This window comes from Leptopilina boulardi, unplaced genomic scaffold (genome assembly GCF_019393585.1).
Source record: "Leptopilina boulardi isolate dan_hultmark-lab unplaced genomic scaffold, ZJU_Lbou_2.1 LbouV2_207, whole genome shotgun sequence".
Classification (NCBI taxonomy): Eukaryota; Metazoa; Arthropoda; class Insecta; order Hymenoptera; family Figitidae; genus Leptopilina; species Leptopilina boulardi.
The window spans coordinates 115,826-128,742 of NW_026137760.1; the positions used below are offsets into that span (position 1 = coordinate 115,826).

General features: G+C 31.6%; 1 protein-coding gene across 1 annotated transcript in view; it reads right to left on the reverse strand.

The window, feature by feature from the left end:
* LOC127278551 (mucin-17-like) overlaps positions 1-12,917 on the reverse strand; it is a gene marked incomplete at its 5' end in the record, with an annotated part of 69,205 nt that overhangs the window by 17,345 nt on the left and 38,943 nt on the right. The window contains one exon of the mRNA XM_051300313.1: positions 3,647-3,863. Within this exon, the coding sequence (XP_051156270.1) occupies positions 3,647-3,863 (217 nt within the window). The remainder of the gene's footprint in view (positions 1-3,646; positions 3,864-12,917) is intronic.

Genomic DNA, 12,917 nt, shown 5'->3' on the forward strand with positions numbered 1-12,917 from the left:
GATGTTTCTCTAGTGAAAATCCTTTTTTTCCTCTTCCTTTTCAAAGTATTCCGGTTATAAAAACAACCATTTAGATTTGCTAATTGTAAGCTATAAAACGTCTTCATTCAGTTTTATTTACCATTCCAGTAGAAACCATTCATCATCAAGGATGCAATCATCATTCGAAAATTAGAGGTTTGTGGTCAGAGCATATATGGAAGATTAATGAAGTATTTCGTAAACTTTTTATTCTCTTTTTGTATAACTCAATTCCGTCTTTTTTTTTTTTGACAAGTAAATTTGAGTAAATCGAATAGAGAGAGGCAAAAGTTTCTTTAGTGAATTGTGAAAAGCATTCCTTTGAGAAGTGTGGACTGAGAGTTGAATGACAAAGCGCAGCCGCAGAAAGCGCGCGCAGGAATCAAAATCAGACAGCAGTAGGATCATGTAATCCCTCTTTCTCCTTGCAGCCTTTCTTCATAAGGTTCAACGGTGCTCATATCCTTGTATGAAATTAACCCTTATCAACGTATCTTCTCCTCTCAAAAACCGCCTTCAGCATCACCGCTACCACCTCCACTATTCGCGGTGAGGTAGCGAATAGTGAGTGGATTCTTTCCTCCTCCCGGGACTTATTGATCGTCAGGGCGATAAGAAGACACGAGCCGACGACCGATTGGTCTCCTTCGAGCTTTCATGGGGGGATGAAGTGCACAGAGAGAAAGAGAGGAAATTCCCTTCCCCAAGATGATATTATCCTAGGTTTGTTCTTACAACCCATCTTCGATAAAATAAAGCACCTTGAAGATAAATAGCTCTCAGATCTTCCAAAAATGCTTCATAAATTTTCAAACGATGATAAGGAATAATGATTTTTTTAAAGATAAGAATTCAAATAAATGAAAAAAAAATAATTGAAAATTAGTTATATCGCTTTGTAATAGAGATCTGAACCGGCTTTGATAATAGCACACGGAAAAAATTGGTCTTAAATCTTATTTTCCAGGGAATGCCGACAGCAATCAAACTTCCTTCGAGTTTCTTATCCTCGATTTGAGATGGTGAGGGTTTCCACCGGAAATGGGTATCGCATTCTGGAATTAATCCAAAGCCAACTGCTGACGTATTTTTATTGCTGAAGGGTCGCGTCGCCGCACAGAAAAAAATTGAACTCATTTTTGCTGCATCTCATTATGAGATCTGTATCAAAAAGAGAAAAAAAATTGAATAAAGAAGAAATTCGTCGAATGTGATTAGTGCGTCGTATTGGATTTAGTGGCTTAAAGCAAGTGTTTCATACTAGATAATGAATAATTGGGAAAAATTTATGAGAGAACAGAAAAACATTTCATAGTGGTTGTATTTATAAATTATTTTTAATTAATCTCGAATTTTTTGATGGGGTTTCGATTTTTTTTGAGAGAGAGAGAGAAAAATAATTTTTATTATTTCGTAGAATATTTTAATGGGATAAACAGAAATCTTGGGGGAAAAAATGGGAATCATGAAGCGATGGCGCAGGAGAGTCACGACATTGTCGACGCGAGTGCATATAGTCTTTCTTTCTCTATAAACGGTCTTGCGCACCAGTTTTCTCTTTCCCCTCTTCTTCTTCTTGTTCTTCTCTCAAGTGATTGATCGCGAGAGTCACGACTGCGGTGCATCTACTTGAAATGGTCTCTTGCAAGAATGTAATCTTAGAAATACAATGCCTCGATTTTGATTCGATGGGAAAAAACTTTTCCAGACAATTATCCTTCTAACGGAAAGAATTTTTTTTTTATAATGATGAAAAGAATTTGTTTTCGATGATGATTAAGGAAAAAAAGGTTATTGATGAATCGCGAAGGTGGATTGAGAAAATCAATTGGTTGGAGAAAAGTGAGAATCTTCATAGGATTTTGTAGATTGTGGAAGATGAAGGGAGGTAAAAGGAGAATGGTTCAAAGACTCGGGGATATATATTATTATCGCTAGTTTAACGGATCCAAAGGGAGGAAGAAAGAAAAGAAAAAGAGTGGATGAAGGTGGAAGATTGGTCGGAAAAAAAGGGGGATGACGCCGACATCGTCGTCGGTGACGCCACCACCGCAAGAGCCGTTGCTAATACCGCAATCTCGTCGTTTTTCTTCCCGGCGACTTTTTTTTTTTTTTCCTAATGATTACGCTTCCCTTCTTCTTTTTTCTTCTCCAACCCTCGTTTCGAAATTCTCGAGTGAAACATTTGGTCTTTCTCCAGTAAAAGTTGGCTCGCACGTACCCGATGGTGAATAAATGTCTCTCGACCATTATAATGATTTTTTTTTCTCTGTGGAAAACTTTTTAGTAATTCCTTATATGGAGGTACGATCGAAAAGTTGTTTTTAGAAAACAGTTTATTTTATTTTTTAGTCCATCCATGTACACTTTGCCAATTTTATATCTGGGAGAAAAAAAAGTTTGTCGATAGTTTGACAAAATATGAGCAACAGTTTTCTCAATTCGCACTAAAACTTTTCTTGTGTCCATTCAATCGTCGAGTGTCTTGGCGAATTTTTTCTAAGAGATAGGAAAGGAAAGAGAGATTGAGATGTCTACTTGTATTTTTCAACTTTTGTTCTCTCTAAGGATTATTCAATCTGATTTATGTAGTTTTGAGTGGAGCCAAGAAATATTTGATAAGATATTTGTGGTATACATTTTTCGATATGTGCCAAGTTTTTAAAACTCAAATCAAATACTAGAAATGTTGACTTTTCTTCCATATACGAGCTTTCAAGCGTAATTTTTTTTTTCGAGTAAGTTTAACGTTTTGGTTAATTGACTTGTCCCATCTTCGTGGCTCTTCCCTTCCCCAGTTTCATTTCAAGTCATAGAGAGCGAGCAATTCAAACTCATTCGAGCAACCTTTCCTTTTTCTCTCTCTCTCTCCACTTTCCGACTACTACCTATTCATCATCCATAATTCTAACTGCGGGGTAACGAAGAAAAATAAGAGGAGCAAAAGGATATTAAATTTCCGTGAGAGCAGTATTAAACTTTCATCGCTTCGTAACGTTATTACAGGGGTGGACGAGAAGCCTCCCCTCCCCTTCCCATCTTCCTCAACACTTTTAGCAGAGTTTCATCGTCGCACTGGTCTCTTTTTCTTATCTTTACTCTCTTTCAACGTACTTTTCCTCTAACCATCCAGCACAAGGTGGCGAGAAAACTCGAGTCCTTCTCATCCTCCACTTCTGTATGAGCACTATATATATATATATACTATGATTCCAGAAAACTGTGAAATTAAAGCCACGATCTTTCTTGACTTATCGGATAAACAATTAAGAAAAGTTTTCTCTGTTATGATGGTTACAATTCATTTACTCCACAAGAGTTGGAAAAAGATGATGATTTTATCTATACGATAATTAAAAAATTTGCAATGAAAAGAATTTATCATTAAAAAATCTGCACTGAAAAAGGAAAATTAATTCCATTCAAATAATCGATTACTTTACTATTTTATCAAATAAATATTTCCTTGAATCAAATAATATTTATTTCATTGGGAAGAAAATGTTTTCTTTAAAACAAATGTACAATTTTTTTGATAACACATTTTTTTTTTTTTTGGCTATTTGAAACAAAATTTTATTTAAATAAAAAATCTGTAATAAATTGAAATAGTTCAAATAATTACCTGATTTCGTTTTATCTGTTGAAGTTGGAGCATCGTCGGTAGCGTGAACATTAGGAATCACAGGTCCAGCTGGCGCCGTCGATGATGAAACAATAGGGGTTGTCGATGCAACAGGACTCGCTGCTGTTGCGGGCATTAGAAGTTTCCTCTTGTGATTACAGAGTTTTGTCATCTCTTGAACTTTGCCCTGATTTGGGCTCCAAGGTCGTGTCGCCACCTAGAAAAAAAAATATTTCTCATTATAGACCTCATTGAAGAAACACCGGAAAAAAAGGTAAAAAAAAACCTTTTCTATTTTTCTTTTTTTTTTTTTGACAAATAGACAACTTTTTCAATCAACGTAAATGTCAGGGTGATTTACAGTGGTGGTAAATGGCTAGGAATAAAGGAGATTACCTTCCTACCCATCACACTTCAGTAGCACAATAATTTATGAACTCCCGAGCAAATTTAGAAGGTTCGCGCTATACAAGGTTTCATCTAATTTAGGGGCCTTTTAAAATTAGTTAGTAAAACGACTCCCTTAATACCTGCAGACTTTTTTTTTGCATAAACTAATAAATTTCATTCAAGGAAATTTAAATAAATTTTTAATATTTTCTATTTTCTGATAACAATTTTCTAAAATATTTATTTTATATTAGGAAAAAAAATTTTCATCTCGAACAGCGAAAAGTAACTAAATAACTTTTGAATAACCAAATAAATTGAATTAAATAATCTCTCTATTTGAACTAATTTTTGTATTTGCAAGAAATATGATTTAGTTGACTCAAATAATAATTATTTAAAATAAATAAATATTTGTTAATAATATTTGTTAAAATTGTTACAAAAATTTTCTTGTCAAAATAATACTTTTTTTTTGTATTTTTTTCGATTAGAATATAAATTAATCCATTTAGGGTGAATTAATGAAAAAAAAATAGATACAATCAATTATTTCAAATATATAGATAAATAAATTCTTATCGCATTTGACACAAATCAGATTAATAATAAAATATAATTGAAAATAAATTTCAACGGATAAACATTGTAAGGATAAAAAGGAATAAAAAAAAAAAAAAAAAAAAAAATAGGCGCACATATATGTTAAAACGTTAAAATTATTTTCTCGTTTAATATCAATTCAAGAGATGATTATTTCCCCGCACAAAGTCATTAATTCTACGAGTATAGAAAGAAAACAATCCAACATCATCATAAGGCCATTAATCATTTTCAGTGTCAACTGTTCTTTGCCACTTTGTTGCGGTTGGGGAATAGAAATTTTGCGCGCACAGCAATCAAGAACAGGGAATCGTGACAATTTCTTAGGGTTTTCTTATGAACATTAAATCAAATTATTTTTACGTGCGATATTATACATTTTTTTTCAAATATAATAATATAATAACAATAATAATCATATAATAAACAAAAAAACATTTTTTTATTATAGGTATTATTATTATTATTATTTATTATTAATTATTATTTTTTTTTTTATTAATATTATTATTATATTAATTTAAAATTTATTATTTTTACTTAAAATGTTATAATGATGGAAATTTGCAGTCGTTAGGCCCATGAGAAAAATGAGACCCATATAGTCAACGGGGCATTATGCCCCACGCATCGTTAAATTAAATTTATGTCAGCTTTATAGTGTTTCGTATGTTATGTTTACGTTTATCTTTATTGTTCGGCGCTAAAGGGGGAACGATCGCGCGCGGCCGTTAGTTTGCAGATTTACGAGTTTAATTGCAAAAGCGAACCGATAAAGACGAGAGAGAGAAAGAGGGTGGTGCATTTTAGAAAATAAAATTCATTCGCGCTCATCGCATAATTTTTGTTGTTAAAATTGTTTTACGTTTAATTTAGTTTTTTTTGCATTAAAATAAATAAAATAATAAAAAAAAAAAAAAAAAAAAAAAAAAAACGAGAAAGAAAGGTATCTTAAGAACCAAAAAATTGTAGATTATGTTTTGTAATTTTTGAAATGAAAGTACACAGAGGACCAATTTTTAATTTAAATTATTGTTGCTTACGCCTTTATTGCGTTCGAAATATTCAATAAAAACTGATTTTGATTTTAGATGATTTAAAAAAGAATTTTAATTAAGGTACAACTTTTACAAATTTAACCTAAAAATTTGCTTCTTAGGTACCTTGAATGATGCCAAGAATTTCCACCAAACGCAACTGCGCTTGCGCTACTTTAACTCTCTCATTGGTAGAAAAATGCGCTCTTATTTAAAATGTTTTATTATAAAAAAAATGTTTAGAAAACAAAAAAAAAATTATAAATGTTAAAATGCATAAAAATTAATATTTATTAAAAAACATAATTAAACATAAAAACATTTACAATTTTTTAAAATTATGTTCTAAAGATTTTTTTTATAAATATGCGTTTTAAATAGGAGCGCCTTTTTCAACCAATGACAGAGTTGTAATAGCGCAAGCGCAATTGCGTTTCATAACGGTCGTTGGAATTGTGTATTCCTTTCTTCAACGCTCGTCATAAATATTCATATCTTTTTACTAAAAAATACTATTATTATTATTTTATTTAAATAATTTGACGGGACAAGTTTTTTCGAGACTATAAAAAAATTCAAATTGATATTGATTAGTAAAAAAAAAAAACAAGTTTGTACAAAAGATCAAAACAGAATTAACAATCTAGATAAAGTATATAAGAAATAATTTTTGAATTATTACTTAAGGAAGTTTATTTTTTGTTCATATTGGATATAAAGAGAAATGATTGCATGTCGTCGAGTGAGTGAGTGAGTTGAGTGTTTCTCCCTATGACTTTGGCTAAGTTATATTCGTCGGTGTTATCTCACTTATTGCGAAAAGTATATGTATGTGTGCGCAACAACTTTGTAACCATAAATTGCCAGGGAAATGTCTGCAGGTCTGACACGTTACACAGGGAAGTCCATAGCCATTATGGCATCAAACTGGCCTTTCTTAAAGAGAGAGAGAGAGAAAGAGAGAGAGACTTTTAACAAAGGGTCATTGCGCATCGATCACGTGATTCACGAGCGTCGCCAAGGAAAGAGAGGAGGGGGGGAAGGGAGGGGGAAATGTTCTTTAAGCAAGTCTCGTTATATGGTGCGCCGACTTTGGTCTCACGGATTATCGCGTTACGCGAACAGCATTTACAGAGACTTGTTTCAGACTTTAATGTCACCGCGATGACGATTCCACGTCTCGTTAGGCCATTTATCTGGCATTGACACTCCTCGTTCTTTGATTCCAATACGAAATCGTAATCTTTCTATCTTTGCGGTAAAAAAAAAAATATCTCTTTCCCTATAGTACTATAAAACACTCACAGTTAATTGTATAAATTAAATGAGATAAAAAAATTCTCTCCCCTGAAAAAAGGAAAACTTAATTTTTGTATTTAAAAAAAAAATTCATTTTTTTCAATACAAAATTAATTTTTCCATTAAAAAAAAATCACTCTTTTTAAAATAAATCCATATTTCCCAAGAAAGTATATATATATATATATATAGTGTTTGATTTCTCTTAAAAGCTTTTGAAATTTATTGGAAGATTCTGAAATCACTTGAAATATCTGTAATCTTGCCAACTTGCTTGCGAGAAATATATTGAAATGTCTTTTGGAAAATGGTTTTGAATTCATATTGCAATTTTGAAACTAATGGAATAATAATTTTTCTAAACAATTTTTAATGCTACGCATGAATTCTAAAAATCGTTAAAATTTTATTAGATACAATTTTCTTTGTGACGAATTTTATTTATTCGAATTATATATTTTGCAAAATAATAATTTCGAAAAAATAAAATTCGTCTCAATGAAAATTGTAGATAATGAAATTTTATTAAATGAAAATTCTAAAAGAAACCCAATTTTTTTGTCTATTATATAAAAGACAATTTCTGCAAGTGTTATAATAAATAATATAAACTCACGTTCTCAATAACTTACGCGCCTTTATAACTCACCAATTAATCGATTGGAATAACTATGAATCAAGCGCTCAAATGACACAATTAAAGAGCAATGAATAAACGCTGCAATTAGAGCAAATAATTATTGATAGAATTCCTCTCTCGCTGAGTCGACAAATGAGAGAGGCATTTTCCCCATAAAGACCGCAAAGATCAATAAGTCCCAGAGGGCAAATATTTTATTTGCACCGCACTCATTTAACGCGCGTTTACTTAGTAAAAGGCCGAGGATTCCCTTTGAAAAGAAAAAAAAAAATGAAACTATTTCTTCTTTAATCAAGTGCAATCTACACATGTCACGTCCCTATATACAGCTTCACTATAACATTAGTTTCTTTCTCATGATTCTCAGATAAAGTGTAAATTAAATTGTATTAATTAATTGTTCTATTTTTTTTATTGTAAATCAAATTGCGATTGGAAAAGTTCGATAATTAATTTGAAGACTGTTAAAAGGTGTAATGTAAAATTTATTATTTCCGGAATAATTTTTACTATTTCAGAACACAGAAAAAAACTGAACTCATTTTTGCTGCATCTCATTATGAGATCTGTATCAAAATGAGAAAAAAATATGAATGAAGAAGAAATTCGTCGAATGTGATTAGTGCATCGTATTGAATTTAGTGGCTTAAAGCAAGTGTTTCATACTAGATAATGAATAATTGGGGAAAATATATGAAGGAACACAACCAGAATTAAGAAGGTATTTTGTTGTCTTAACCAGAATTTGGTTGGTCAAATTTTGTTGACGCAAAAAATGGTTGCTTAAATACCAACCAAACGTATTATTGTCAAAATTAAACCCTTTTTCTTTAGTGTATAAACTAAAAACAAGAAACTTTCGAATAAATTTTAACCTTAATAGCATAATTTTAAAAATAATATCTTATATCCACATAAATTGGCTGATTTTCAATAATTTTAGTTTTAAAAGTAAACGTATTTTATTTTTATTTGTTTTGGAATGTAAATTATTTTACAGCCCAAGGCATTTAATGTGTATGTAATTTTACACTTTTGTCATTAAGTTAAATTCTTCAGAAATTGAGAAGTTAAATCAAGTCGAATCCTTGTGGGCAATCATTATACATTAAATGATTATATAATCTTTATAAGAATATCCTTTTCAATGGTGCATTCATTCTGAATCATTCTCCTTTTCAGTTCCTTTTGAATATTTTCCTTTTCACAAAAAAAAAAAAAATTGTATACATCAAGTTTCTCAAAGTGTCAATCAGCATAATTTTCATGGAATTTGTTCCTGTAATTTAAAATTATTTCCTCAGTTTTGAATTTAATATCTAATTTTAGTGCCAAATGAAATCAATGTATATGAGCAAAGTTGAAAATGATCTAGCAATATCTAAAATCAGAAATGGAGTTATCGTTTTGCGACCAGGTGGCTGGAGGCGTTCAAAGCATCCTTGCGCATCTCACCAAGGCGTAAATCGTTTTATTACAAAAGCGAGACGACGAGATAGAGAGGGCCTATAGACAAAGAGGCGAGATCAGGTTGGCATGTATGCAACCTTGTAGGTGCGAGTATCGTGCACGTGTTTGTTTGCACACGAGTGTGTACCTTGACACGGCTATATAGCAACGACCGGAGCATAACTCGAAAGTTGCTTCTCTCCTGTTGTATATACGTACGTATTATACACCCTATACAGTACCATATACCATACTACCCCATATCGTTCCTTCCATACCAAGGAATCTCGTTCGTTCGCACCAGTGGCGCTCAATCGACCATAAAATACTTACCATCAAACGTGAAAATTGCTTCGGGCGTCCTTCACATGACAAGGATGAGGAACTCTCTAAGAACCCAACATAGAAGATGATAAAGAAGCGAAAAAAAGAGGAAAAATCTCACCTGCAACAACTTACTTTACCAGCATAAGAATATTTATGGAGCTTTCCTAAGGAAAAAAAAAACTAAGGTTGTACCTTAGTTATTTCATCTCAAGGATTTCTCATCTTTTTCAAATTGCAACGAATGCCAATTAATATTTGTTGGAACAACCAAAATTCTGCCGAGGCAGTAAAGATTTTATTGGCTCAACCAAAATTTTGTCGATGCCAACAAATGTTTCAGTTACAGAACCTGTGTAATAAGTGAAACTGATTTGAATAAGCGTATCATTGATTAAAAATTAATAGAGCATAATACATTTTAGATAGACAATATTAGGAAGCACATAATGTCGAAAAGCCACTTGAAGTGGTATAATTCGAAAGCATCGGAATAGCTGACACATTAATGACCCCATCAATCAAGAGCGACATGGATTAAACCTGACTGTGAAATCTACCTAAACCCCTCTTGAACATCTGAATTATTCCAGGCAACATCTCATCATCAGGAAACCTACATCCACACCACTTCATTAGCCCAATTAACTGACAGTAGCATCAGCTTCCTTGCCTGTCATCTTCGCCCTCCCAGCTTCTCTATAAAAATCTCCCCATAACATTTACGGCAAAATTTTTTACCAGTCTTAACATAAACCCCTACCCCCATAAGCTCATTTACAAGTAATAAACTCAAGAATAATAAATAATGATGACCCTATAAAGTTGATCAATTTAAAAAAAAAAAAATTATTCTTCCTAGGAAGTAAGATATAAAGTCGTCAATAATATTGATCGAAGTGACTGTAAAACAAGTCGGTAAACTTGAAAAGAGTTATTTTATTTTTATTTTTTGGGGTGGAACGAGAAAATTATAGGACACAGTCGCTATATAAGGCCATAAATATCCTTGGCCACACTGTGTGAGACTATATATATGTATGACCACACACATTGCTGAATTCAAGTTATGTGTGGACGTGCTAATAACAAGCCGATTCTATTTCATCGTGAATTCCGTCATTCTATTACACGGCACGCTCCCCCGCGGGATTTATAGTCAGAGCACCAAAACATTTCGCCGAAATCGCATTCACTAATGTATACATATATGTTGTCCCTTTTACCGTCTAGAGTTCAATATCTATTTTCCTAGAAATCTATAGCACAGGGATTTTTTTCTTTGATCAAAAAAAAAAAAAAAAAACTGAGAGATAAAATTGATTTCATAAATGCCAAATGATTCAAGTATGGAGAATTTTAAATAAAAGATTCGGATTTAAATTATGTAACGATCTACAAGTCATGCTGAATCATCAAAAAGATGATCGGAATTTAATTTTAGTTGATCTAAACAAAATTTAGTAGCCATACTTAAATAATTTTTTATTGGTACAATCCAAGTTTGATTGTTCCAATTAAAATTTAGTTGGCCCAATCAATTGTTAGTTGGTACAACAAAATTTTGGCTGAGCTAATAAAATTTTAATTGACACATCCAAATTTTTGTTGCCCCAGTCAAATGTTAGTTTGACAGAACAAAATTTTAGTAGGCACAACAGAATTGAGGTTGTCCTACTAAAATTTTGTTCTGTCAACTAACATTTGATTGGGGCAACAAAAATTTGGTTGTGCCAATTAAAATTTTATTAGCTCAACCAAAAGTTTGTTGTACTAACTAATATTTGGTTGGACCAACTAAACTCTAATTGAAACAATCAAATTTGGGTTATACCAAGTAATATTTGATTAGGAAAACCAAAATTTGGTTCTGCCAATTGAAATTTGATTAGCTAAACCAAAATTTTTGTTGTGGACATCACAATTTTTTGAGAACAATCAAAATTTTATTGTGTTAACTAAAATTGGATAGAGGCAACAAAAGTTTAGTTGTGCCAATTAGAATTTTATTAGCTCAACTAAAATTTTGTTGTGCCAACTAAAATCTAATTGGGTAATACAACTTTTGATTGGGACAACCGATCCTTGATTTTAGCAACCAAATTTTTGTTGTTAGTAAAATTCTATTAAAACAACTAACTTTTGATTGTACCAATTAAAATTAGATTGAAACTACAAAAAATTTGTTGACACTTTGTTAAATTGTTTTTAGAAATTCTATATTACAACAAAAAATAATTCGATTATAAATTTTAGTTAAATATATATGTTCTTAAATTTCTTTTCTCATAATAATTTCGGTACTCGCGATTAGGGATTATCAGGTCTCGTTAGAAGTTGACATATAAATAAAAAGCATATCCACACAAAAAGAAACACATTCAATGGGAATTAGTTTTAGCAGCGGCATCGGATAAAGTTTTCTTATCAGAAATTTTTGGATTAACAAAAGAACTCGCATTAGGAGAAGAATCGTCACATGGATGAGTCTTCCGAAAAGATAATCAAGCCCGAGCATATATATATATATATATATATATACACGGTTTCATTCTTAAGTGCCAACCCTCTTATCTAAATGAACCTCATATAATCATAGTGGCAGCGTTTTGTATATTTTACATCCTACCATTACTGACAACCATTTGAGTTTTTCTATTTCTTTTTTTAGTAAATGGAAAACGTAATATTTTTTTTTGAAAAGCGTTTGTAAAAACGCAAATAGTATCAAATCACATAAATGGGATAATCCATATTCCGTTTCATTCTTTTTCATTCTCCATAACGAAATTGAGAGGTAAAGCCAAGGATTTTCCAGAGGGTTTTTCTTTGAGGGGAAAAATCCAAGGAATTATATATATATGTAGATCCTAGTGAAATAAATATATAAAATTCTGATCCACATTGTGGTGCAACAGAGCAAAACACAGGATACATATTCACGCAATATTATGTAGAGTTTGTTAAGTCTCCCTTCCTTTTCTGTATGTTCTCGTTGGTCTCCTGTTTATCCTCTTCCTTCCTCCTACCTCTCTCACTCTCTTTCCTTGCTTAGCTGCTGTGCGTGACTCAAGGTCACCAACTCACGCATTACCTTCTTCTTCTTCTTCATTTATACGAGTTTGTATCTCAGCTTTTGCCTACAATATTAATTCCTTTCTTAAATAATCATCCTGCCGTTTGAGTAATTTTCCATTTAAGCTGCTCGTGGAATTTCAATTATTAAAAGTGGACTGGCGAAGGAGAGGGAAAAAAAATGATAAATTAGAAAATTGTTAAATTTATGAAAACGAAAAGAATTTATACATTCTTATTATGTTATAATAAAAAAAGAATATTTATTGAAAATTGAAACCACAAAAATTTTGAATGCCGTTTTAACCGTTTGGGTTAAATTTTAACTCCATGCTGATTAAATCGGTTCGTTTAATTTGTTTAAAATTTAACCCAGAAAACGGCATTATAATAACTAAAGATTAAAAAGATTGAAGATATTTATAAACTTTTTTCAATTGAAAAAGTTTGAATT